Source organism: Thunnus albacares, chromosome 7 (assembly GCF_914725855.1).
Source record: "Thunnus albacares chromosome 7, fThuAlb1.1, whole genome shotgun sequence".
Classification (NCBI taxonomy): domain Eukaryota; kingdom Metazoa; phylum Chordata; class Actinopteri; order Scombriformes; family Scombridae; genus Thunnus; species Thunnus albacares.
Genome location: NC_058112.1, coordinates 14,598,507 through 14,626,469, shown reverse-complemented (window position 1 = coordinate 14,626,469; position 27,963 = coordinate 14,598,507). Strand labels below are relative to the sequence as shown.

The 27,963-nt window shown below is 40.0% G+C and overlaps 1 protein-coding gene across 1 annotated transcript; it reads right to left on the bottom strand.

Annotated features, from left to right (window-relative positions):
• Positions 1-1,990: 1,990 nt before the first annotated feature.
• On the bottom strand, positions 1,991-27,963 carry polr3b (polymerase (RNA) III (DNA directed) polypeptide B). Its single transcript, XM_044357796.1, has 28 exons — positions 27,778-27,963; positions 27,416-27,448; positions 26,297-26,353; positions 26,147-26,211; positions 25,976-26,051; positions 24,902-25,002; positions 24,562-24,653; positions 24,346-24,463; positions 23,658-23,766; positions 22,752-22,874; positions 18,543-18,659; positions 18,322-18,456; positions 16,916-17,077; positions 15,737-15,937; positions 14,281-14,443; positions 13,050-13,203; positions 12,733-12,807; positions 12,497-12,595; positions 12,274-12,401; positions 10,956-11,165; positions 10,692-10,850; positions 9,005-9,122; positions 8,633-8,775; positions 6,082-6,185; positions 4,794-4,960; positions 3,999-4,112; positions 3,580-3,753; positions 1,991-2,407 (listed from the first exon to the last, which is right to left on the bottom strand). The coding sequence occupies exons 1-28, from the start codon at positions 27,847-27,849 to the stop codon at positions 2,278-2,280; spliced, it is 3,399 nt and encodes a 1,132-aa protein (XP_044213731.1). The 5' UTR covers positions 27,850-27,963; the 3' UTR covers positions 1,991-2,277.

Genomic DNA, 27,963 nt, shown 5'->3' with positions numbered 1-27,963 from the left:
TCATTATTTTAATACTGTAATAATGACTTCAACCAGATCATCCAACCCAACTTTGACATTTCACTTCTGCTAAATGCATTTCCACCTACAGACTGACTGTAAGCATGAGTTGTGTATTTCTTATTCATCTCTACACTTTGCATCTGTTCCTGATCTTTCACTGAGGTGCATTCAGATTTTTCAGAACAATAAGTGTTGGGAGTGATTTCATGCCATTAATACTTTAATACTAGAGAGCTCCCTTTATATTTTATTTATTAAGAAAACAAAATTATTTGTAGTTTTACTCTGTTCTTGTTAATGTGGATGTCGATATACTGATTTTTTGTGTGTTTTTCTGGGTTGCTTTTCAGAATTCTGCAACTTGTGAAGAAATGCTCTTCAGAAGCCACATTTTAAATCTCAGATTTTGGATCTTTTTGCCAGGACTTGAATGCACCGTGATAGACCGATAAACCTTTACATTAAGTTTTTACTTTCAGCTGCATTACCACACAACATTTAGGTAACATCAGTAGTTGATTTGAGGGGGGATGCCATCCCCCTTGTTAGCAAAATTACCAAAATGCATCCCCATGTTAACCTGCCATCCCCTAGTAGCAGAGATACTACAGGGGCAGAGGGGTTGAATGTTAGTCTAGTCTGCCTGACTCATTGATCCTTTGTCTCACTGAGGTTTGTGCAAGTTAGAATCTATGGCCCTGAAATATTAGCAGCCTAACTGTGCTGTGTATTGATAAATGCATGGTGCTGTCTGTGGTGCTGAAGTAGGAGATGTATTTGTAATTGCACCTTTTTCTCTTGGTACCGCCCTCTGTCAGTTTTGTCTTGGATCAATAATATTCTCTAAACTTTAACTATAAATACTCAATTCTATACTATATTGCAGCCTATATACTCTATAGTGTAGTGTCACCTTCATGATCAAGTGACAAGTGACAAGTAGCAACGTGTAGTCGCAGAAGAGCAAGAGGATCATAGAGACAGACTGCTGCCTGTAGTATTCCTATAATATTTCTATGATCATTCTGCAGCGTCTGTGCTGTTGAAAATACACCCTCAGACCAAGTCACCTGCGTAACAAAATATTTTTTACAGATATAGTTTTTACTATAGATGTTTGGTGTAACCTGGGAGTGGAGCGGGTAATGTGACTGAGGAAATTAACCTCTGCTGACCGCATTGCACTCAGTTGCTATGGTTACATAAAAGTTTATATTGTCAAAACTACCGTGTGTTTTAAAAAATAAACAATATTAAAATGCTTAATGTCCACATCCAGTAAAAGAATAGGCTTACAAAAAATATGTATTTAGCCTGATAGAAGTTCTATTAAATGGAAATTATAATCATAATTATAATATCAAGAATTAAGATAGGCCTATATGATAATCCTGCAGACTTACTGGGAAGGTTAGGGTAACCCTAATTGGGTTGGGCCATCCCCCCTGTTAAAAATTAACAAATCATCTACTGGGTAATGTATGTAGAAAAGCAGACAGCAAAAGGAGAACGTCAGAGAGAGAGAAAGAATAGGATAAGATGAGCAATAAAGGTCCCTGGCCAGAACTGAATCAGGGATGTTGCTGTTATTGTAGCATGCTGCTGGATGCTCTAACAGTAAGGTAACTTTGACAAAAATAAAACAACATACAAGTAAGTTTCATATCTCTTCAAGTTGATTTTCATTTCTTACTGAAATGTGTGGAGACTAGTGGCTGGCATCTGCTTCGAAGCAGAAACATGGAGAGTAGAGAACATGATTTATTGAATCAAAACATGCAAAAATCATGGTTTGTCTTTTAAGAAACAAGAAAAACTGCAAAATATTGATGATCTACTGCCATCTTTTCTTCATGTGTTGTTCTTCATTCCTTGGTGAAATTCTGTATTTAGAGTTGAGGACATTCTAACTCACCAAGTAAACATTTTAATGTTTGTGATTAAACAGGAAATGCATAAGTAATCAAATTGTATGACACACTGCAGATTGTGAAATAATCTTTTTGTGTTTATTATGTACACATACAAAGAACATAACAGGGAGAAATTATCAACATGAAACAGAAAAATCATGTCCTAAACTTCACATTGTTTTGGTTCGTGAACAGCAACAAAAGTAATTAGATCGAAACAACCCTTTTTTCAAGTTCAGCCTGTTTCTTTCTGCTCATTCACAGCTGAAACATCTTTAACAAATGAAATCAGACTTTGTAAATTATATCTCTGACTCTAAACCTTTCACTCACACACACCGTGTTTCTGTTTCTGTCCGGGTCACTCGTTGTAGCGTGACAGTTTGAGTCGGGGGATGATGTTCATGGACTGCAGCTCCTGGAACAGCAGTTTGCAGGCGTACGGGATACGCAGGGAGGAAACGTGGCAGGATGACTTACAGTAGTGGCACCTAAAAGAGAAGGGAATGAAAATCAGACTGGATGCACACTGGAAGAGCACAACTGTATTTCCGTCAGCTCTGAGGACTTGTACAGAGCTGATGATTAGCAAAAATGATCCGGTGCTGTGTGCTTACAGATTCAGTCTGACCATCCAGACTGATCCAACCAGCTGTGATCATATCGGACATGTCCTGTTTTTTTGCCTGCACCTAGAAGTTGCTCAACATTCTCCTGATCAGATTCTTCCCTGTAATTTGTTTTTCTTTGTCTATTCTGCACACACAACATTTATTGCATGTCTGTCTGTCCTGAGAGAGGGATCCCTCCTCTGTTGCTCTTCCTGAGATTTTAAAGGGTTTTTTAAGGGAGTTTTTTCCTATTTGAAACAAGGGTCTAAGTATAGAGGATGTTGTATTGCTGTACATATTATAAAGCCCCCTGAGGCAAATTTGAAGATTTATGGTATTGGGCTATATAAATAAAATTGACTTGACTATTTATAAAACCAGCGTATCAGATGTTATTCAAGAAGTCCTGTTCTAACTCCTACATTTACCTTGATAAAAATAAGACATATTTTTTTTATTTCAGTCAGTGAAAGACAGAATATAAAGGCACAAGCATATGACTTTTTTATTTTTTAGGGGGCAGCTCTTAAAAAAGCCTTTACTGGAAGATCTGAAAATGCAAAATTAGATGTCTACAACTATTGAAATGTTACGTTCTTAATTTATTTTCCAGCTTTATTTTGTCTTGAACAAGGATCAGAGTTTCAGCCCAAAAGTGCAGACACAGTAGACAGAGAGGGGTCCAGTTTAAATGATCTGATGTAGAAATCACTATAAAGACTATAAAGACACTTCTATCTTTTTAAAGATCCCATCTAACACTTTTAAAGACCTACCCTCTAATAAATGTGAATTTCCAGTATTGCTAACATAAAATATCCTACACTAAGGTTCTTTCAGTACACCTTAATGCACACTGCATCATGTGAGTTACCATGAGTGACAAACAGTGACCGACAAAAGCTCTGATGTCCTTTGTTCCAGGTGTGTCGCACAGTGTCTCTTCAAATCTTAAGAGCACATGAGCACCTGCAACTAAATAATGTCATCCACTGGTTTCCAGGAGAAACTGATCACCGATAGAAACATCTGCAGCTGTAGACAGAACTTACCACCCAGAATATCCCAGCAGGCCACACTGTCCGCACACGTCCACCTCAAAGGCATCACTGGAGATCATGAGGCGCTCCAGCAGTAACATGCTCGCTCCGTAGCCGATCAGACAGTCTCGCTCCATCTCGCCCAGACGCAGGCCTCCATCCCTGGAACGACCCTCAGTCGGCTGCCTAACGGACGAATACAGGAAACACAAACAGTTTTACTTAACCTGCTGCATGTTTGGAAGTTTGGATTGTATTCATTTTTATTTGTGACGAAAACATTCAAGAAGTCCAGCATAATCATCAATGAAAATTCAGGGATGTAAAAATCTTTCATGTGAGGCGCAAACTCAAAGAATAACCACTCTTCACAAACAGGGGTATAATAGTATCAACTGAGTTATATTAGAGAACACTATCAGTTATTTTACCTGGTGAGAACAGCTCTGGGGCCTCGGGCTCTGGCGTGCATCTTGTCCAGGACCATATGCTTCAGTTTCTGATAATACACCGGTCCGAAGTAGATATAAGCCTCCAGAGGTTCTCTGAGGAAAATACAGCCGTCAAACATGGATATCAAACTAATAAACATTTCTCAACGCTACAACACGGAGTATGTTCGTTGGTAACATATAAAAATCAGTCATGTATCAAGTAAGAATACAAAACGTTTTCTGGTTAAAACTTTTCAAACATGAGGGATGGCTGCTTCTCCATTTCATCTGATTGTATATTGAACATTTATGGGTTTTTGGTCCAATGATTTGAATCACTTTGTCCTCTGGTAACTGGTTTTTATCATGACTTTGGATATTTTACAGACTGAAGGTTTCACCTATTAATCAGAGGTGTGTTATTGTCTTGTGGTGATGCTTTGAAAAGAGGAGCGGCTCTGAGAATCATCCGACGTCCTATATATGACCCTAAAAAGAGGTTATCGTCATTGCTCTTGAACCCACTAACGTGGAAGAATTAATAAAATAGTCGCTGTTCTCTGAATAAACAAGAAATCCCAACATCACTGACAAAAAACCATTTCAGTTAATGATTACATATCTCAAAGCAATATTCATGTCTACACAGGCTGCGTTTTACAGTGTACTGAAGAGAATAAAAATGAAAGGCAGCCACTGGAAAACGACCTCATAACATGGTTTTTGGAAAACACTGAGCAGTAAAATGACAAGTATTGTGTTTACTACGATAAAACTGGATCTTTTTATTACCCGGTGATTCCTGAGGTGACGTAGTCCTTGCCCTGGTAGTTGTATCCATAACGGATAAGATCCTCACACACATCCTTCACCTTGCTGCCTCCGAAGGCCGTGCCGTAGTGAAACCGGCCGTCCAGGACACCTGCCTTCCCGGCCAGTAGTTCGATCAACTTTCCCACCTGACAGAATCAGAGACACCGTTTGAAATCCAGAAATAAAACAACAGCTCTGTTCATAACATAAATCTTTTGTGATTTATATTCTCTCCTGGGACCAAATGTTGATATTGTGGATGCGTTTAGATTACACATGTACCCCTCGGGGTGGGAGCAGCAGTCTAAGGATGACTGATTTCAACAATTCCACTGAGGTCACACCCAGAGGACCCCTGACCCCATCACATAAAAGGAAACACCTACTCTCATTTCACTCTTTGGCCACAGAAGCATCCTCCCGAGCCAAACATTTCTGAGTCTTCCCCATGACAACGGCAGCAAACATGCTGGCACTGACAACTCCGGCAGTAAAGATCATTCAGGTTTTTACAGTGTAAAGGGACAAAACGCAGGCAGAAACACAGCCAAGTCATTCACATTCAGCACCATCCTACTCTTCAGATGTACTGTGCATGTTTGATAAAACTTCCACACTCTGCTACAGGCGGCGGCTTCGCTGGCAGCCGTCTCCGCAGCAACAAATATCTGTTTGTGAACAGTAAGATTGCTGCTTAGCGGCGTCAATGGACGTGTGCTCTGGAAGCCAACGATAACCCAGAGAGGAGAGCAGCTGGGATAATGAGGGTTTTGTCTCAGAAGAGCCGACACAAACTTATGAAGAGCGAAGGTCAACACAGCGACTGAGGTGATTCAGACTGAACTCGCAGAAAAAAAATCCCAAAAAACAATCGTCTACAGGTTGTGGATTAGGTGTCAAATTACCACTTTTTTTTACTACAACAAACATTAATTCATCTTCCCCTTCTGAATCTTTACCAAATTATTGGAGCTGAAATGTTTAGTTGAATTAAGTAGCAACAGTTTTGACAACTGATGGATCATTTTGGGTCACTTTTCAACACTCACTGAGTCCGTTTTCTCAAAACTGATGATTTATTGCTTTTCTTTGTCCTTTATGTTTAGTATTTAGTTTCTAGTCAAGACATCTGAAAACTGAAACATCTGATCAGTATTGTACTTTTCTGACATTTTATAGAATCTAGTATAGAATAGAAAAACTACTAATAAAGAAAAAAAGACTTTGCAGATTAATCAAGACTTTCTGCACTTGTGAAGAGCCGTACCGTCATTCTGGAGGGATATCCGTGAGGGTTCATGATGATATCTGGACAGATACCTGTGTCACAGAACGGCATGTCTTCCTGTGGGACGATGAGGCCACAAACACCTGACACACATACACAAACAAATACAAAAACACACATTGAGGTCAATGAACACATCTGGCAAAGAAAAGCAATGAAACGATTACAGCAGGTTGACTGTGCTTTAACAGAAATTACATCACAAAAGTGACGAGCATGTAGATTTACCTTCAAGTAATGCTAAAAGAATAAGTCAATTAATCAATTAGTTGACAGTTTAAGACTTTAGATAATCAATTAATCATTTTTATCATCATTAATCAAGTAAAGGTGCCAGAAATTGATGGTTCCAGCTTTTCACATGTGAGGATTTGATGCTGCTCCCTGTTTCATGTAAGCGTGAATGAAATATTTTTGGGTTTTGGGCTGCTGGTTGGACAAAACATGACATTTGGAGACATTACTTTAGACTCTCAGAACTTGTGATGGGTATGTCTTGCAATTTTTGGGGGCCTTTTACAGACTCAACGATTAATAAAAAGCAATTTGACAGATTAACTTGAACAGAAAATATTTTTAGTTGCAGCTCTATCAAAGCCAGCTTTGTCAGTTAGCCTAAAGACGCAAAGATGCATTTCTGACCAACAAAATTTGTAGTAAAACATCACTTAAAATGATGAAGACACAATTCATCATTCTTCAAGCTGTTTTGTTGTCGAATTGCTGCTGGGAAGCTTGGTGTGGACCTCTGGCGGAGCATGACATTTCCATACTCATGTGGACAGACAGGGTCCTCTTTTGATTCACATGACATGGGGGGACGAGCGCCCTGGTAGCCAGGAGTTTAAGTGTGAGTGCAAATGTTTGCTGAGGGGCCGAAGCACTCTTCCCTGGCCAGGGTAAACAGATTGTAGGCCCATTTGCAAATGAAAAAAAGAGAAAGAGGAGAGAAGAGAAGGAGAGCAGGAAGTGGAGAAAGGTGCTTAGCTTGACAGGGAGACTGGGATTACACATCCATGACTTTCAGTTCAACTCAGAGGAAGTGGAGGGGATCAACTGGAGAGGAGAAATTGAATCCGTGCACGTGGGAAAAATTTGCTATTAGCCGGCCACAGCGCAGACTGTTGATGCCTTGCAGGATGTTGTAACAGGATGTTGACTGGGAACAAGTGCAGCGATTTACTGGAAAGTCATCCAACAGCAGGAAGGAGAGAAGGTGAATAAAAGAGCGAAAAGGCGAGTACAGCAGGGCCAGAAGAGAAGGGAAAAAGGGAAAATGAAAAGAAAGAAAAGGCAGTAAAAAAAAAAGTTTGGATATCAGGGTAAATGTAGGGTGAAAGAGGAATGAGCAGAGGAGGAAAGAAAGTGGAAAATGGTGGAGAAGGTGAACAGAGAGATTCAGAGTGAGAGACACTAGTTCCCATAGCAGACATCCTCGGTGTTGTTTGTTTTGTGTGAAAGTGAATGATAAAAGAGGCATGAAATCAGCAGAGAAAGGCAAGACAACAGCAAGGGTCCACAGCCCTCCATCACGGCTCATACAGCTCCACGCTGGCGGCTTGCACAATGGGCCCCCACTACTGACAACCCCTCCACATCCTCCCCCACCTGCACCCCTGCACAGCCTCTACAGCTGTGTGTGTGTGTGTGTGTGTGTGTGTGTGTGTGTGTGTGTGTGACCGGTAAATAATTAACTTATTCTGCTCTGCTGACCAGGACTTATGAGACTGGTCATGAGTAGCTGGGAGATCTATTGCTGCGGCCAGATTCACTTCTAATTAAATAAAACCTTGGTTCAGGATTCAAATCTGTCAGTTTAGGTTTCCATTTGAAAATAAAAGAAAAAGTGGTTATTTTAACATACAAACCCCCCGGAAACAAAAAAAAACAAAGCTTCACAAGCTTTGCTTAACTCTCTAAAGTAGCTGTGAATGCCTCAACGTGAGTCTGGCTAAAAACAGGCTGTACCTCAGCTGCACATCTGGGCCTTTCCATCCAAATCTCCTCCAGCTAACCCCCCGGCGACCCCTCTCTCTCTTCGTCACTATCTGAGACAGAAGACATTGTCCCATCTAGAGCTGACCGCCCCGTGGCCACCGCGTTAATGAAGAGAGTAAATTATGCATGGCGCCAGTTAGCTTTTTGATTAAAACATCATACAAGCCCTCTATAGGGGAGGTGCTGCAAAACAATGGAGGTTGTAAACACTTTTTCCCCCAGTAGCAGCAGAATACTGCTGGGGTGTAATAAATTTGCATAGTCTGGCACAGGACAAAGAGCCAATTAATTGAAAAGAGCTCTTGAAAGATGAGGACAGGAGGGCAGTGACAGAGCAACAACGACCGGGACTTGACTCAACAAACGCTCAGGCACAAGTTTTTTTCTTGTTCGGTCACGTACAATCTTTCACAACAGGTCCAAATCTGGCCTCAGAGAGGTGAATATTAATGAAATCCTTTGTGTTGTTATAATGCAGGTTTGAGCTCATATTGAGCTGAAGATGATGGTGTGACGGAGCTGAGGATGGCACCTTTCTGTCCGTGCCGACTGCTGAATTTGTCTCCTATCTCTGGCCTCCTGGTCTGCCTCAGAAGGATCTTGATGAGGAAAGCATCTTCGGCGTTGGATGAGATCATGACCTTCTCGATGTATGAGTCTGTGGAGCCTTTATAGCTGCAGAAAGAGAACGAGAGAACACACTCCTTAATTTTCTTTACAGCAGGATTAACTCTAAGAAACTTTACAAGGGCTCAAGTTTTGTGCTGTGCTTTCAGTCTCTCCATCCATTTTCTAAAAAACAAAAGCTGAGCAGGTGAGACCACATTGAGGTGACATCAGTAAAAGCCAAGAGTGAACGCGTTGGGGTGGGTGGGTGTGGTGGTGGGAGCTGATGTGCGCTCACCTGATGGGCACGTCTCTGTACTGGGGCTGGCCTGGCTGGGTACTGCCCTCCAGTGGTGTCTGGGTGACAGTTGGCATGGATTTGTTCACCAACACCTGCTTGTTCTCCACTCTCTCACCTGTAGCACACGAGAAACATCACGCAATGTTAAGATGGCTTGTCCTCATTTATTATGTGCTCGTTTAGATTTTCAGACACTCTGAAAGACGTGAAAAGACTTTTCTGCAACTTTTTAAAAACATTTAAGAGTCACAGTCTGAAATGCACTGATAAACAGACTCTCTCTGCTCCATGTTTCACAGCCATAAACTCTCATAGCTGGTTTCAAACACACATCGGGAGGTTTGGCTACTTGTGTGCTAAATGGTGTGATTTCACAGAGAATTCTCTGTAAAGCCTCTTTATTGATCTCTTGTACCAACAAATGTCCACTTTATTCTCACTATGAAGACCAGCTTCTTCCTGTGAAAGCAGCCACTGTAAAAAAAAAATATGTACAGTGGAAAACATGTTGTCCGACCTTCTGAAAGACAATTTATCCACCCTACCTGTCAGGGCTGTTTTGCCTGCTGACAAAACTTTCAAACAATCAAATTTAAAGTCGGCAAGCATATAATGTAAAGCATGATAACTAATCAAAATTACCATAATTCACTGCACCTATGGTAGCGTTCTTGTCTTAACCAACATAAAATGAAGTTGTGATAATAAGAAAGAATCTGGATACTGTTTAAAACCCTCATCAATGGAGACTTCTTCAAACTACCTGGAAAACAACAATTACAAGTTTTGCAGAAATCCGTCTGCTCTGCCTCAAATCAAACCACTTTTCTTTTCTCAGCTGATAATAAACACTGAACATCAAATCATCCCCAAAACAAAAGTATACTAACTAGAAGAGTGCACTCAGTTGAGTTCAGATCTCCGTAAGGTGTGTCTGGGTGCACATATAGTCTCAGTTTTCTTTAAGATGCATAGAATAGTGTAATAGTATTGTAACCGAGAGTCCTCCTGAGTTCGCCTAACTGTATAAACTTAATGAGGAAACAATAAACAGGATGATAAGTCCAAACTTCTCAATTTAAACACCGTTATTTATTTAGAATTTATTGCTGTAACACACCACACAAAATAAAACTACTCCTCTCCCAAACAACGAAGAGTTGAATCTCACTCAATTGTCCCTCATGACTCTGTTACAGTCAAGATGGCAGCAAAGCTAACAAAAATGGAGATTTATTCATCTCATATTGTGCCTAACTTTAGTGGATGATAACATATTGGGTCATTTGTTTTTAATCTAGTGGATTGCTGGAAATGACTTTTGCTGCAGTTGCCGATCACTTGTCGCCCCTACCAGCTGGTTCAGAGGAATGAGGAGTCAGTAGTGAATGGTGGTATAAAAAGGTATAAAATAAGATTTTCAACAATTGTGAATCCCCAAAACCACTACATGTCCTTGAGCATACAGTCATAAATGTGCACAAAAAATATTAGGCAGCAGTATGTGAGATTAGCTGTGGACAGATACACACACGACCAAACAAATGATCTCCTCCAGGCTTACATCTGGCGGAGATAATAAGATATACGTTATTAATGTCTATTAGATGTATTATTAGATCAGTAGAGTCTGGTGATGAGCAGCAAAGCATGCTGGGGCTCTTCCGGTCCTGCTGGTACTCACCGGGGGAGCAGATGCCATCAGCGTCCAGGATGCTGTGCCTCCAGATGGGCTTTTGAGTGGCAGCATCCAGCATGGGTCCCATCACCTTGTCAAAGGTCTGGTTGGTGTAACGCCGCAGCGTACACTTGGCGTTTTTATAGACAAGGCAGCGGCCAAATCCTGGAGGGAAACATGGAAATTAGACTTTCTAAGAGTCTCCTACCTAAACCGGTTGTTGATATGAAAACAGTATCTTTTCATAGAAACCAGACAAACGGCTTTCACCTCTGTCAAGCGAGGCTTTGTTGAGGACCAGAGCGTCTTCAATGTCGTAGCCGCTGTAGCTCATCACGGCCACGGTGGCGTTCTGACCGGCAGGCAGTTTCTCAAAGTCAATCAGCTCGATTGTTTTTGTTTTGACCATGGGCCTCTGAGGATACGCCAGCAAGTACATCAGAGTGTCGATACGGTTCCTCTGGTTGTAACCAATAGTACCTGGAGACAGGAAACATGGAGAGAAAACTTATATCTGTATACCTGTTGTTCAACATTGTTTAGTGCTTATTTTATACCTATATCAGTTTTATTATCATTATTATTACTATAAGAGGACTACAGGTGTTTAATCCTCCTGTTGGGCGGGTCATGGCTGGTCCTGCTTAGCGCCATCTCAGAGCAGCAGAGTGGAGGAACGAGGTGAGTTATGGCATAATGCCTGGCCTCCCTGGAAGTCTTGACATTTGTCAGATGCTATTACTTCACAATCAGGCTACAAGCACAGAGTCTGTGATAATAGACCCGGGCCACACAACTAGATTTGCACATGTATAGGGCCGTCCACACAAAACAGACAAGGCAGAGGATATTGGGCCAAATATAGTTCCAGTCTGTGTTTTTGTAAAGATGAGGGGGGAGGGGAGGAAGGGATGGACGGAGGTAAAGCGGTGGGGTGGGGGTGACAGTGGCTCTTACGAATGTTAGCAGGGCCGTTTGGGGAAGTTTTGGTTACCAAGGAGCTGCGGGTGCACACTCTGTGGTCTTTCGCAGCTGAGCACACTGACCCCCTGAGCACAGCCAGAGCAGACACAATGAATTGCTAATGACACTCTGGGTGACTGGCAGGGAAAGGGCCTCCGCACACACACAGCACAATAGAGAACCTACGCAAGCGCCCCATGTTTGATGTCCATGCGCATACACACACTGACACACACACACACACACACACACACACACATAAGAAAAAACACTCAATCACACATACAAATGTATTCTGACAAGTAGAGCAGGAGCAGAGTTTCGGGGACACAAACCAGCAGGCTTCTTGTCTCTCGCTGCTCGCTTTACTTTTTGTTATTCTAATGTCCTTTTGTATAATTTTAACTTGTACAAATAAAACTCTAAACTCTGAACCGGCAGCTTTAGGGGGCTTAAGAATAGTGTTCATGTGAGATTAAATTACTGTAAGTGTCAGTGTTTGTGTGTATGCATGCACAGGAGTAAATACTGCAGCTGTGTGGAGGATGTTTGAGAAGAGATTTGAGATCTTCACAGTTTAATGACCTGACTGCTGACTGAAGCTACCTGCTCAGCTCAGTCTTACCCATGGCCTGCTTGCCCATAGCGCACTGGTATGTGTTCCTGGGTGACTGGTTGTGGTGGGGGTAGGGAATGAGACCGGCACACACCCCGAGCAGCGTGAAGGGCTCAATCTCCAAGTGTGTCGTGTCTCTACGGAAGTAAAAAAAAACATGTGGGATGACACAAACACACCAGGAGGAGGTTTTCCCATTTTTAATGTGTCAGCTAAATCTAGTGCCACTCACTTGTTAATCATGTGCTCATAAAGGGCGATCTGACAATCATTCTCCTCATTGACATCCAGATACTCCACCAGGCCCTCATGCAGGAAATCTTCAAAGGTCCTGGAGTCAAGAAAATTGAGTTTTAGAAATGATACAAATCAAGACAAGGAGCTCTATCAAACCAAAATCTGTTCTTCAAACACAAATAATAATTTTCAGACAAACTATATGCTCTCTTTATTGACTTCCAGCCTCACCTGTAGCCCTGAGACAGATCTTCAATGTGTTTGTTTTTCACCATCGGCTGCCCCTTCTTCACTATGATGTACGGTCTAATGAAGGGAAAAAAAAGACCAAAGCAGAATAATGTCAATCTAACAATGAGTCACTTTTCATCCTTTTCTTTATTATTAAATTCCAACACATGTGGCAATAAACTAGAGGAAAAAATTCCTTTTTTTAACAATGTACAAGATACCCAACTAATGATCAATTTTAGCATACCAGAAACAAGTACTTTTACTGCTTTTGTAAAGATTTGGATACGAGCTCAGAGGTTTTCCAATTTTCCCACCTGCAGAGACGTCCTCCATCAGATGAGATGTAGACGCAGCGGTCGGTCAGGTTGGTGGAGATCGACACAAACTCATTGATGAAACCTGCCCTGCGCATCAACCTGAAGGTGTTGACCAGCTTATGATGATCTCGAATTACACCTAGAATGTTACCTGTGGATATGATGGAAAGAGATAAAGATAGAGACAGTGCACATATTTACATAATTTACATAACATCACCTGTGAAAGAAAGAACTAAACTACAGAGTCAAAAAGTGTCTCAACAATTTCCTTATTGATTTCCAATAACTTACTTGTAAAAGTTTATTGTTGTCATGATCTATAGCCAGCCATCTTTGAAAGTGATGACTGATATATTTGATTCCACTTTGCGATTCCCACATTGTGTCTACAGCGGGGCTGCAACTAATGATTATTTTCATAATTGATTAATCTTCCTATTATTTTCTAGACTGTTCATGTTGTCTATAATTTCCCGGAGCTGAAGGGAAAGTCTTCAAATGACTTTTTGTCTGACAAACAGTCAGAAGATATTCTGCTCACTATCATATAAGACAAAGGAAAGCAGCAAATCTTGACTTTTGAGAAGCTGGGATGAGGAAATGTTTGGCATATTTGCTTGAAAAAGGACTCACAGCAGATAATTATAGATACTATGTGTGTGCACAAACCTTAAACTGGAAAAAAGAAGAGAAACAGCCAGTTTTGGTACACAGCATGCATTTACAGTAGAGCACTCTGAACCTCCACGACTGGTGAAAACAGCTCAAACTGGCTGCAGGGGTTTGCGTTCATATCAAGTCTGACAGACGAGCGACTGGAGAACAGAAGAGACTCTGTGCTCCGCCTCTGTGTGAGGGCACATTTGCAGTGAACACACTCTGAAGGGCTTTGACACCTGCTGCTACCAACTAATTAAATGGTATGGCAGCTAATATAATTTGACAGTTATCAGTGGTGAGACAAACATATACAGTAATTAAGGGGCCAAGTTCTGACTCAAGAATAATACCTACTGCTGCCATGAAATTAATGACTTATCAGCTTCCCTGCAAAATACAAAATTACCTTCTGTAAACTACACAGAATATTTTCCCTTCATGTTCACAAGCAATGCATTCAAAACAGGGAGGATTAGACTTTCTTTTTAAATGATCTAAAGCAAAAGCATCCAGCGTTAATTCTTTCTGTGTTTATTTATTTATTTATGCTGCGCAGGAGTTTTACCGTTGAGGAAGACTAGGAAGACGCTGGGGTAGGAGAGCTCCTCTCCACACAGCAGGTTGACGTCTTCTACGCCAAGGTTGAAGGCCAGTTTTATGATCGGACCGTCCTCCATGTCGGTGGTGATGTGGGTCATCAAAGCCAAGTTCTTCACCAGACCGCAGGCCTACAAAAACCAGAACGACAAATGCAAAGATTTAAAAGGTTTCTGTGTATTTATTTACACCAGACAACACGCAACAACACTAGAATACTGTGTGTGATTTTTACACAATCTTCAACAATATTCAACATCCTTCGCATGATATCTGTAACTGACTGTCCTGTGATTCTCTACATCAAGAGCTACTGTATGAAAACTGTATATGTGTCACAAAATATCTACACACTGTATCGATAGCTCCCAATAAAAAGAGAAAGTTTTCGATCAAACAGAGAACTTTTTCAGATGTGTGGGCGCTAAACTGTACGTAACACGGGACTCATGTCAGCTCTGTTTAGGCCAACATGTCAATACTTAATGGGAGCTGTCTGTCTTTAAGCATCACTAGTGCAAAAACATTACATCCTCTCAACTGTGAATGTTTAATGGATTTTAATAAATGCTAAAAAACTATAAAACAAACTGGTATTTCAGTAGCAGTACAGTATATTTTCCTTTCCAAACACAGCTACATTCTCCCTCTCTCTCTCTCCTTCCAACATACAGTAACAGTCAAAAGTTTGGACACATTTTCCCATTCACTTGAATAACAAAGTCTGTCCCAACTTTGGACTGGTACTGTACATTGGTGTATCTTTATAATGTATGAATCCATATTTATTAAAGGCTTCTCATGTTTAACTATCCACTTGAGTGCCTGAGATTGGCTTTTTCTGCCACACCCCACCCATGGATGAAGATATATTCTTTCTTCTTTTCCCTCAAAGAGCACTTGTATTCTTTTTCCTCATAAATATATTTATACTGTATACACTATACACCTACGAGGGCTAAAAATGCCTCATTTATCAGTCAATAGTCTGAAAATTAATCAACAACAATCTATCATTAATTCTAGTAGCCCAATTTATCAAGCAGAAATCAAATATTTGCAGGTTCCAGCTTCTCAAATGTGATGATTCACTGCTTTTTCTCTGTTCTATATCACTGTGCATTGAATATATTTAACTTTTGGACTGCTGGTCAGATAAAACAAATGTCAAACAAGATGTCACCTTGCATTCTTTGGGAAATTGTAATTATTATTTTTTTTAAACCATTTTCTGAAATGTTATACACTAAAAGATTATTTCAATAGTTAAAATAATTATCAGCCCTAACTTCTATACTATGCTGCTGCTTGCACACTAACATTGTGGACAGGAATCACAACATAAATAACACCAAACAGAATAACTTTGTTCCTATACGCTCGAGTACATACACGCATGAATACCTGCTCAGGTGCTCACTCACCTCTCCTTCAGGGGTGTCAGACGGGCACAACATGCCCCACTGTGAGGGCTGCAGGGAGCGCGGCCCGCTGACCTTCCTGGTCTTCTCGAACTGGGAGGAGATCCTGGTCATCATGCCGAGAGCCGATATGAAGGAGAGACGAGACAAAACCTGGGTGACGCCCTGACGGTCCATCTTGAATCTCTTCAGAGACCAGTTGCCCTTTGGACAGAAAACAGCAAGAGAAATAAAAACATCTGTGATGAAGATTCAGCATTAATATATTACAATTATGCTTAAAATAAGTATGCTGGTGCTTTCTAAGCAAAGGGGGAAACAGGAAATTACAACTGACAACAAAACTTCTGAGCTAAAAATCAAACTCCTGCACTAACTGAGCCGCTATAGTCAGAAAGTCATCGATCTGTCCGACATGTGGAGGTTCAGAGTGATCTCAGCTTCAATGATGGTTTTTTTTTAAAGTTTAACACACTTTCTGATGTGTGTGACTTCTCACCTCTGTGCCGTTTTAATTGAGTTCATCATCATTTTCATCATCAAGTGTGTGTTGAAAATAAGCATTATACATGAATGTAGAAATACAGGCATCCAGGCATTTTATAGTTTGTAGTTATACTGTTTTATATAAATAATAATAATGTCTTTGTTGATTCCTGTTTTGTTTGTTAAACCTGCTCCACACGGACAGTATCCAGATTACTATTCAAACGAGCCAGTTACTTTACTTCCTACTTGCCCTTCATAGTAACTACCAAAGTTTAAAAAAGTAAATGCAAGTTAATCATCATCCAAATAGAAAAAAAGTTATGTTTAGTAGTCAAAGCTTGAACTATATTTTTCTTTTAATAATAATAATAACATGCGCTGTGTGGGACGCTGAAGATGGCATTCTGCTCTTTGCGGCTGGTGCTGAGTAGCTTTAAGGATGAAAACAGCTGATAACTTTTTCAGTTAAACAGCATTTAGATCTTGAAGTATAGATACAACTGTTGAAATACAATGAAAGCCTTACATTTAATCACTTATAACCCCCAAAAAGTGTTTCTCCCAGCAGAGCAGGTAAGGATTCAGTTTCTCTATCAAATATCTGTCAGTAGATGTTTGCTGATGTTGGTGGAGAGGTGTATCCTTTATATTTTTGTTTATTTAATTATATATCTTTATTCTGCATCCACTCACCGTTGATATGGCGTTGACCATGCCGTTGGTAATCTGATCCTGCCGCATGTGCTTGACCACATCAAACTGCGCTGCCCGTTGTTTGGGGATGATCTGGTCTGCAATTTTCTTCAGTTCAGAGTTGAACTTCTTAAACAGATCTTCAAACAGCAGAGACAGAAGCTGGGAAGGACAGAGGGAGACTCTCCTCAGTAAAAACATACGGGTTGATATATATATTTTTTTTTACTTGTCAAGTCTCCAAACAAACCACTGAGTGAGAACAACAGTTGTCTCAGAGATAGAGTCGTCATTGTTTCTTCACGCAGTCTGGCTCTCAGATCTCCTGGCATCTGTTGGTGTCTCTAATCGACGCCGAGGTGCGTTTACAGTCAAAATTTAATAACCAGGTGTGCCGGCTCACTGATAAGCCTGACCTGGCCCCCCTCCCAGGTCCCTGTCCTCCTCCATCAGGCCTACAGGAGGCAACCTCTCTCACAACCCCCCACCCCCACCCCCCCCCCACACCCTTTGCATTAGCATACATCAAAACAAACAGGCAGCGCTGCTTGAAATTAATAAAGAAATTAAGCTTCCGTTGCGCAGCCAGGCCAATTAGTTGAATGTCAGGGAACCATAATTGGAGAGTGAGGAGATTGCTGGCGTTGTTAGTGTGTAAGCCCCTATTGAAAGAGGGCTCTGTGCCCCCCCTCCTCCCATCTCCTGCTCCTTATACAGAGCAGGTTGGGGGGGGAAATTAAAGGCCTTAAGACAGCAGTAATTACATTATCAGAGCCGGGCCTGCGGATTAGCTCAATCGCTCCAGTCAAGGCAGCAATTCTATTGTCACAGTGCTGAAAAATCCCCATGCTTCCACAGCCTTGGGATTTTGGTGCCACTGCATATCTCTCTCCTGACAAAGCCAGGCTGAAATACAAGGGGAGGGAGGGAGGTGGGTAGAAAACAAAACAGGGAAAAACAAAGCTGAGGGAAAATAATGAGAGTCTTATTAAAAGAAGGAGGCAGGAACAAAGATGCAGGTGAGAGATCAGGGCTGGAGCAGCCGCTGTCCTCTGGTCCAACTCTGTGATCCATTCGTACTGAGGCACATGTGAGTACGCCGTACGTTTCTATACGCATATTATTAATAAGCATCAAGCTTGTTTTGTTTTCTAGTGGCTCTATGAGTAAAGAATAAACACTTTTCAGTTGAAAATGAATGAATGAACAGCCAGATTGACCGGGTGCCTTTTAACTTGCAGATCTGAACTCATTCACAGCTTCCTGTTGATCAGTGAACAAATTAACTAAACTTAATGAGCATGATGTGTTTTTTCACATAATGTTGAGCATTAAAACAGTGATTGAATGGCTGATTCAACAGGGTATGAGCAGTAAATGAGACCACATGGAGGATAGAGGCTCACCTGTCCGGCCAACTCAAGACGTTTGTTGCCATAGTAATCTCTGTCGTCCACCTTGTTGTCCCCTTGAGCCAGGATCACCCTCCGCACCATGACAGCCAGGTAAATACACTTGGCCCTAAAGTTGAACTCTTTGACCTGAAGACAAATTATAACTTTTTATAAACTATAATGAGTCGTTACATTGAGTATATTCTAACACTCTTGTCTGTCTATTTACATACAGGCACATGTGTGAGAATAAGTGACGCCAGCAGTTCTCTGGCCTCCTCCATCTTGGTCTTCTTGGGTCCCCCCCACATGCGCTGTCTCCGCACTTTATTCCCGAGATACCTAAGAGCCTAAGACACAGAGCAGCACACACAGCAGAGGTCAGATCTTTTTTTTCATACCTTAGTTTGGTGAATATAAACATGTTTTAACCTTCTTTTATAATATGTATAAACAACTTGATGCATCAGTGTTGCATAAAGAACTTTAAAGGGGAAATACACCAATTTTACACAGAAATACCACATTACTTATCACAAGGATGATTACTCAGACTGTGAAAACAGTTACATCAAGTCTTCAGCGGCTGTGGAGGGAACTTATTAAAGTCTGAGAATTTCTGGAGTGCTCCTTTAACCAACAGTCTTAAATTAGACATCATTGTTTAGATGAGGAAATATCTGTTCGAAGAGTAGACAAGTGAATCTGATCAAGAATTCGATGCAAACTATCAATCCATAAAACTTTTTTTCTGTGATCAATTGTTATTATTGCTTATATAAAAAAAAACATAACCCTCCTTGCACCCGCCACAAGATCTCCAAATAATTAAGTCACATTATCACAGTCCGCACAAAAATCAAATGTACTTCGGTCATACAGTTGTTCTTGGATGCACACACACACAAAAACTAGAAAAATACAGAAATGATATAAAACTACAATAAAATAGACTATCAATAATATAGATAGATAAAAAAAATAAGTATTTGCATACAATTAGGACACTATGTACAACAGTGAAATTAAGACAGAATCAGAGTAAGAAACAAACAAACAACAAAAAAGAAAACAATATGCAGATACTTTATGAAAGCACTGAGGTTTGTAACTTGGCGCTGGCCAACAGTTCAGTTAGAAATATAAAAAAACAACTGTTACACTTAAACATTTAAAGCTATTTTGTAAACATGCTGACTGCGAAATGATTCATGTGTGTGGAATTTTCTAAAGAAAGAGCGCATCAAATGTGTGTATCAAGCTTGTGGGAGGTCAAGTGAATCACAATGGACATAATACACACACACACACACACACACACACACACACACACACACACACACACACACACACACACACACACACACACACACACCTGAGTCAGTGTTCCTTTGGAGCGCTCTACAGGACTATAGAAAAGGTCAAAGGTTAATGAGGCTGAAGACTTTTGGTCAAGACCACCCACCCAGGCCTCCATAATGCAGAAAATATATTTAAAAATAAATATATATAAATAAATACTTTCAGGGAAACAGTGTAGAAAGTCAATTAATTGTCTTATGCAGAGAAATTTAAAAAATTGATTAAATAATGTCTTTTAAAATCTGATGTCCAAGTATATCACTGCTTAAAAAAAAGAGAAAAAAAATGACAATCAAATTTAGTTTAGGCAGATTACTTATCATAATCAGATAACAATGTTTCTTAAGCCTCATCTGCCTTTAATTATATAGATTTAGGCCTCATTGTGCACAATACAATGACCAATGAATACCATGAAAAGACATCATGGAGGCTGGCAGACAGAGGAACATGAGAGCTGCAGCGGCCGGTTGCTAGGAAGCAAATGTGGCCTCATCAATGCATCAGTGGTTCGTCTAACAACATAATCTTTATGAAAAACAAATTGGGCGATTGCATTCATCTGTAGATGTCAAAGAAAACACGTGGGCCTCCTGAATAACCCATGAAACGCATTACTTAACTGGCTGTAAGACAAAACCTTAGTCATCTGATCACAGACAGACAAAGAAAATACCTTCTGTCATCAGCAGCATCCTGCTCTTCGGAAGCAGTGACGGCCAGACGATGAGCAGACGTTGGGGTCGTAATTCAATATCAGCGTTTATTGACTTCCAGCTGAATCATATTGTAATGATAAGATCTTATCATGTCATTCTACACATTTCTGTTGTCCAAATTAATTAAAAACTAACAAAAAACAAAGTAATTTAAAAACTAATGAGCTACTGAAGTTTGGAAACGAAAGAAACAGTCACTGCTTTGACCATAAGTTTGATTATATTGCAATATTTTGGAAAATACTCTTAGTCGCTGTCTTGTCAAGTTAGACGAGGAGATGATGCGACTCTCACGTCTGTCTGGTCAATATGAAGCCAGCACCACTTAGCTTAGCTTAGCACAAAGACTGGAAACAGTAGGAAACAGCTAGCCTGGCTCTGTCTAAAGGGAACATAATCCACCTACTAGCACCTCTAAAACACACTAATTAACACATAATATTTTGTTTGTTCAATCTGTACAAAAACTGGAGCGTAAAAATGACACGTTGTGGTTTTACGGTTGGTTATGATCCTGACTATTTCTTGGCCAAATGCAGTAACTTCCTGGAGTCTTGCAGGGAAACTATAAAAGAAGAAAGGGTCACTACGTCATAATGCCAACGTTCTTGGTCTGCTTTGTGCCAGACTTTGGTGCCAGTTCTATTGAAGCCTATGGGAGAGGCACACTAAAACCCAACGTATCTACGTCATATGACCTTTGATGAAGAAGTGACTAACAAATGAAAGAACAAACTTCAGAGAACACTGACTCATTTTTCCAAATGTGTGCAGTCGTTTATTTGCTGTTGGTCTCCAAATAGCATCCAAAGATGATTATAGACATACTTTACAGGACTCATGGTGAGTCAAATTAAAACGCTCACCATGGCAAATTAAAAAAAAAGTTGCAAGTGAAGTGTCCCTTGAAATTATTGATGTTTAGTATAAATAAATGTTTAAAAACTCTGTATTCTTCATTCCTTCTCTCTTCCTTTTATTTCGATCCAGAGACTGCATTACGATGATTAACAGGGCTAATAATAGCTAATATCATGGGAATATCACGTATTCAAATGAAACGTTTACAAACCTCCTCTGATTATTAACTGTGCATCAGTGGGCTATTAACTAACCCTTAGCTATACAACAACAAACACATACATTTCATGGCTATCGGAAAATTTAGAAAAACTTTAAACAACAAACTTGATCATCAGAAAACAATGGACTGTAATTATGAATGAAGCAATCAACACCTGGGCTGTAATCCCATTTGTCTGAAGCCCATCTACCTAACGCCTGGTCGCCAGATCAAAAATTGTAGATTTTTCATTACATAATGTTACCTAAAAGGCTCAGAGTTAATTTAGTTAAAGTGTTATCATAGTTTAGCTAACTTGCTAGCGTTAGTCTGTTACTAACCTCAATCACATATGCATAAATCTAGCATAACACTAACATAACTTGCATGCCAATAAATTATTGAATTAACATACATATCTAATGAAATGTACCTTGAAAAACACATGAAACATTAGCTGAATAACAACACATCAAAACACCGGTGCCTCCATCACCCAGACTGTTAACCTGTGACACTGAGAGCGAAGAGATGAAGGAACTTTCTGCCCGTTCACCACTACGCTAACTCCGCTGACTGCATTCAAGTGTGGCACTAATGTGCGTTCAGGCGCTACACGGTGACATAATGACTCTTCCTTCTTTTATAGTTTCCTCTGAGTCTTGTAGTCACCGTGAGGTTGCCAGGCAACCAACAGTGACTCCAACTAGTGAGATGTAGAGGTACTTGTGTTTAAGCTAAGCTGAACTAACAAGCTGTTTGCTTTAGCTTCATATTCACTGTACAGACACGAGAGTCTTCTCATCTCACTCTCATCAAGAAAGAAAATAAGCGTGTTTCCAAAAATGTCAAAATACATTTATATTTATAGTTTAGAGGTTCAGTTAAAAGGTCTGAGAAAAGCTTTACAGTCCTCAGATTTGTTAAATGTGTTTTTTTTTAATTGAACTGTGAACTAAATATCAAATAAAACCCAACTTTCAAACTACTTATTGTTTATTTTTTCCATTATGCACTTTTTTAAAACTTGTGTTTTATTCTTTCTTTCTTTTCTCTCTTCTAATTTCTATGTGCATACTTGTTTTATCATCATCCTTTGATGTACATTGTTCATGGACAGTCAAGGCTTGTTTGTTTTGTTACTATGACGACATTATTTGAATGTCCTCCGGAGTCAGAGCAGACTTCATACACCTGTTTTCACAGACGTGAAAGTAGTAATCATGATTAGTAAACTAACTTATGTGTGAAACTGGTGGAATACTCCTTTAATTTCATGCTGTGGACCACTGAGGTACCTGAGTCTGTGTGAAGATCTGGGCTTTCTGACACTCCTCCAGACTGGGGGCGAAGCTGGCCATGACGTGCTCCTCTGTACCGATCATCTGCACTATCTCCTGGTCACTCTCCACACCCATCCCCTGTGGGAATGACGTACACACAGTTTGTCAGTCATGAGATGTAAACTGAGAGGAGTCGGCAAGATTCACAGGATGAAAAGTGTGAACAGTCCTAGAATTAAAAACAACTTAGGCTAAGTAGTCCATCTGTGTGACCAGAACGAGACCAAACACACACACTGTGGACATTTTGCAATTAGTAACTGGAACAAAAGGTGAGCTGAGAGGCGTGAGGGGGAGACGTGTGTGTGTGTACAGGGAGCGAGAGGTGAACTGGGAGTCAGAAGGTTGTCTGTCATTTGCTTATGGAAATGTGAGGCTGTGGGAACTGATCCACTCGTCCCACACTGGAGCTGGGGAAGAAGTCACCCGGGATATACAAGTGCAGGGCAAACAGAGCGAGCACGCAAACTGTGTCCTGCGGATAATGATGCTGCTTGAAAACACTGACGTGTTTGTAGAGATTCGTCCTCAGAGGGGAGAGAAGTTAATGATGCCAGCTGGCCAGCTGACATTTTCATTGAGAGAGAAGAGCGACATGAAAATGAATCTGATGAATTATTGAAATTACAACTGACTAAAGTGAATTCATGTGTTATTAATGCTGTGTGAAATAATCTAATACAAACAGTTCTGTGAAAAAAAACAGAGTGAAGCATAAAATAAATAAAGTTATTTCAGAAACTTTTGCTTCAGCCTCTGAGAAACACAACTTCCTCCAACGTCAGCTAGCTGTCTTGTAGCGCCCTCTACTGGACACGGCGTCTCTCAGCTGTGTTCATCCTCATCACAAACACTTTTCACCTTGAATATGATGGCGATGGGAGCGTCCTCCGACAGCGTGTTGTGTCTCAGGTAGAATCGGCCCTGTTTGACAATCATGTTAGTTCTGCTTTTCTTCTCATGAGTGGAGCTGGAATAAGAGACAAGAAGAAACAGGAGGTCAGACATGGAGGATGAGCAGTTTCACACAAAAAAAATTGGGAAAATTGGGGAACTAATTAAAACAAAAGTAATATTGTTAGTTGTCTTTCTTATAACTCCAACAAGAGACAATTTCAGGTATTAAGAGGGAGTCGCTCCTTTACAAAAAACCTAAACACTGTAAACACTCGAGGAATTACAGTATTTTTCTGCAAGTTGTGCCTTTAATTTATTACACAGTATCTCTTAATGAGACAAAATCAAAACATTATATGTAAAACTAACCTCAGACATCGTCATATCTCGGAGGAAATTCACACACACACTTTCTGTGATTATTGAAAAGCTACTCTGTCTGCTTTATGTTTGAAATATGAACTTTTTGAATGTAGATTATTAGAAAAGCATCTGAAGCAGAAGGTTGGATTTGATGACCAAAATCGAATAGCTTGTTTGACAAGGACTGAGACTGATATTGCTTGTTTTTGAGGTTTTTCCTGCAGGTTTTGGACTTAATAAAAATGTCATTGCACTGAGCTCGTGGTTAGCGGAGATGTTGTTACAGTACCTGGTCACTGAGGCTCCGACTGCCCCCTTCCTGTCCTGCTCCACAATGATTCGATTCTTGGACAGCTGTTCTTGGATCAGAATGACTTTCTCCTGACCTTTTACGATGAAATAGCCCCCTGTGAATAAAAACCACACAGTGTATGGTTGCTGCTTTCATTCTGTGTCAATCGTAAGTTGAAACAGGTTTTAAGATGACTGTTTTATGATGCAGTACCTGGATCCAGAGGACATTCATTGAGTTTCGAAAACTCCATGGGCGTCTTTCCTGTGAGAACACAGTTTGAGCTCCGCAACATGATCGGCATCCTGAGGAAAACACAGTTAAACATTAATAACAAGAACTCCTGTCGAATATGTCAACAAATTTGTTTTGTTGTTGCCTTCTGTTGCTGAAAGAAGAGTTTGACTTATGAAAGAACTGCAAACACAGAGAAGAGTTACAGTAAATTTATTAATTTATAGAAAAGATGAGTGAAAGATGCCAGATTAAGATTTATGAAAAGGTTTTCTGGACTGTGAATTGCGACTGTGAAGGTCAGAGATGTAACACAAACCTTCCGATGGGCAGCGCATTGCGGATGATTCTCTGACTGCCGCGCGTGTACTCTATGTCCACTGTGATGGGCGCCGAGTAGGTCATGTCTCTGAGACGACACTGGTGGAAACACAAGCAGGAACGATGAGCTGTATCTCAACAGCAAAAGAAAACGTTCTGACATTTTGATCTGAAGAGCTTTGACAGCAGATTTCCTCTCCAGAATCACATGATCTTTAAAAGGCAGCGACATCACAGGTTTAGATATTTTGCCTAAATAACCCTGTTGGATCTACAACAAATCATTATTTAGTTATCAGTTCATCATTGTATTACTTTTGAGTGATACACTTGAGTGAATCCATAAAAACAGAGCTGCAACGATTAATCTATTAGTTAATCGACAGAAGATTAATCGGTAACCGTTTTGATAATCGATACATTGTTTTGAGACATTTTTTCAAGAAAAAATGTTAAAACTCACTTCGTCCAGCTTCTTAAACGTGAATATTTTCTTATATTTTCTTTTCTAATAGTTTCTTTAATCTTCTATGACAGTAAACATAATATTTTTGGGTTGTGGACTGTCGGTCGGGACAAAACAAGACATCTTAGGTTACATCTTTGCTTTGTGGAAATTTGATGGACATTTTTCACCAATTTTCTGACATTTTATAGTCCAAACAACTAATCGATTAATTGAGAAAATAAGCAACAGATTCATTGATCATGAAAACAATCGTTGATTGCAGCCTTACATAAAAATATCAAAAGATATTGTAAAAAATGGCTTCTTTAGTCTGATCAACCGTCCAAAGCCCCAAAATATTCAATTTTCAATTTTATAAAACAGAGGAGGGAAATTCTCACATTTGAAAAGCTGGAAGCAGCAAATGTTTGAGGTTTTTACTGACTCGATTATCAAAATTGTTGTTGGTTAATTTTCTGTCAATCTCCTGGTTGTTTCAGTACCAATTCCTCTAATCAAAAATGATGTCAAACTACATGATCTCTCATATGTATCCAACAATGTTTCATATTCAGCATTAAAAACCTGCTACCGTCCTTATTATTATGGAACAAACTCGCTCACCTCATGAGGAGAAACTGGTCGTGTTACATTGAAACTCTCTTCAACATCAGGCATGCCAACGTAGATGTTCAGGTACCTGAAAGAATAACATGTAAATCATTGAGTCTAGAAGCTGCTGAATGTTCATCTGATCGTCGACTGAAGCAGACGATGAAAGATCTCGTCACTTACTTGAGGTACCACATCGGATCGGCGTCACTTGTGATCTTCTCGTTTGCTTTCATGATTTTCTTTATCTGTAAAACGAGACGCTCACATTTACACACAGGATTCAGCTGAAACAGCGGTAACACACACATTCATGTCGGGGTCGTGTTTTACCTCCACATTTATGAAATAGTTGAACGAGTCGATGTGCTGCTTCACCAGCCCTTTCACCTGGAAAACAGAAACATTACAGCGCTGAGATGATGGATTCAAGTAGTCAACATTAATAATTGATTGACTGCTTAAACATTCACTACTTCCAGTTGCTTAAATGTGACGATTTGCTGCTTTTCTTTGTCTCTTCTGTTTGTGACAAATCTTTAATTTAATTTCCCCTCTCATTTGGTGATGACACAGAGACGTAACATTAAGGAGATATGAAAGTACTCATATAGAGAATGTACGCTTAATATACCTACATACATTCTCAACAGAAACACAGACAAGATGTGAAAACATCTCTGTCAAGATGGGCTACAGGAAACATTGAAATCATTCATTTCATTGGTCTGGACAGATAATACTTCATACTGTACATATAAACAGCAGAAGCTTAGCAACCACAATGTTACTCATGTTATTAGTGTCCCAGGAGTGTAGAAATACCATAAAATTCTCTGTACATCCTGTTGGTTTGTTTGTTTTTTAACTTATGATGTCTCTATGATGAAGATACGATTTTCAGTTGAAACTGTCTTTAATAAATGACTGTTAGCCTTCAAGTCTGCCGCCTCTGTGTCCTGCATGATGCAGAAGAATAGAGCCTAAATTCAGTTTTTATCCGTCACTGTTTTCTTCCATTTCATTACTAAATAACCAATGATTAGTCAAAAAATATCTGCAGATAAATTGCTAATGAACATAATTATTCTCTTAAATATTTCTGTGTGCATGAGGCTACTGTGGGCTGAGTTTTAAATAAATGAGCAGGTGGCTACATTAGATTTTAGTAGATTTATGTTGCATCAATGTGATGAAATATCTTGATTTGTCATCAAGTTCATACACTGGACTAAAAAAAACAACGGACCTTTACCTATAAACAGTTACTCAGTTTATTTTCTTGAAAATGTTCTATTTGTAGACATAAATGAATATCACAGCACAGTTGAACACACCACAATGAACACTGTGAGAGAGGATTTACATCCATATCTCCACATCACTACTTGCAGCCTTTGATGTTTAACACATTTTCTCAAACAGCAGGTACATTCAGGTGTGCTGTGTTACCTTCAGGAAGGCTGGCAACAGTTTCCATTTTTCCTGTTAAAAAAAGGAAACAAAAGAAAACAATAAACACATCACATTAAGTCAGAATCACTCATTTGAGACACTTTTTACTCAGAAACTGCAATTATTACTTCAGACAGTGAGTTAAACAAACTGTTCTGACAAAAATATTAAATATTATGTGACTAAATTAACAAACAATAAACAAACGGACACATTGGCTATAGTTTATGTTCACATATCCTCTGTCCACACTGTATATAAAGCTGTTTGTTGTGTTTTCTATCCTGTTAGCTGCACCACGTTAGCCTGCTACCTACGCTCGTGCTGTGAACGTTAGTCTTTATTTCTTTTAAACTCACCGCCACCGTGTCGACAGGAGCCGCCAACTGCTGCGGAGTCAAGCCGCTAAACTCGTCTTCAAGAACCTCCATATTTATTTCTAGTGTTCAACAGTAAACATGTAAAACTCTGATCATACTGTCAGTGTTGTTATACGGCGTCGGAAGTCGCTGCAACATGCGTCTCGTCGTGTGTTTCGCTGTAAA

What these genes read in the sequence shown, in the direction of transcription:
- polr3b (XM_044357796.1), bottom strand. Translation starts at nt 27,849, where the DNA reads ATGGAGGTTCTTGAAGACGAGTTTAGCGGCTTGACTCCGCAGCAGTTG. An exon ending in ACTATTTCATAAATGTGGAG is followed by an intron (nt 26,212 to 26,296) that starts GTAAAACACGAC and finishes CTCGTTTTACAG; the next exon opens with ATAAAGAAAATCATGAAAGC. An exon ending in TGGTCAACGCCATATCAACG is followed by an intron (nt 15,938 to 16,915) that starts GTGAGTGGATGC and finishes TTCTGTCCAAAG; the next exon opens with GGCAACTGGTCTCTGAAGAG.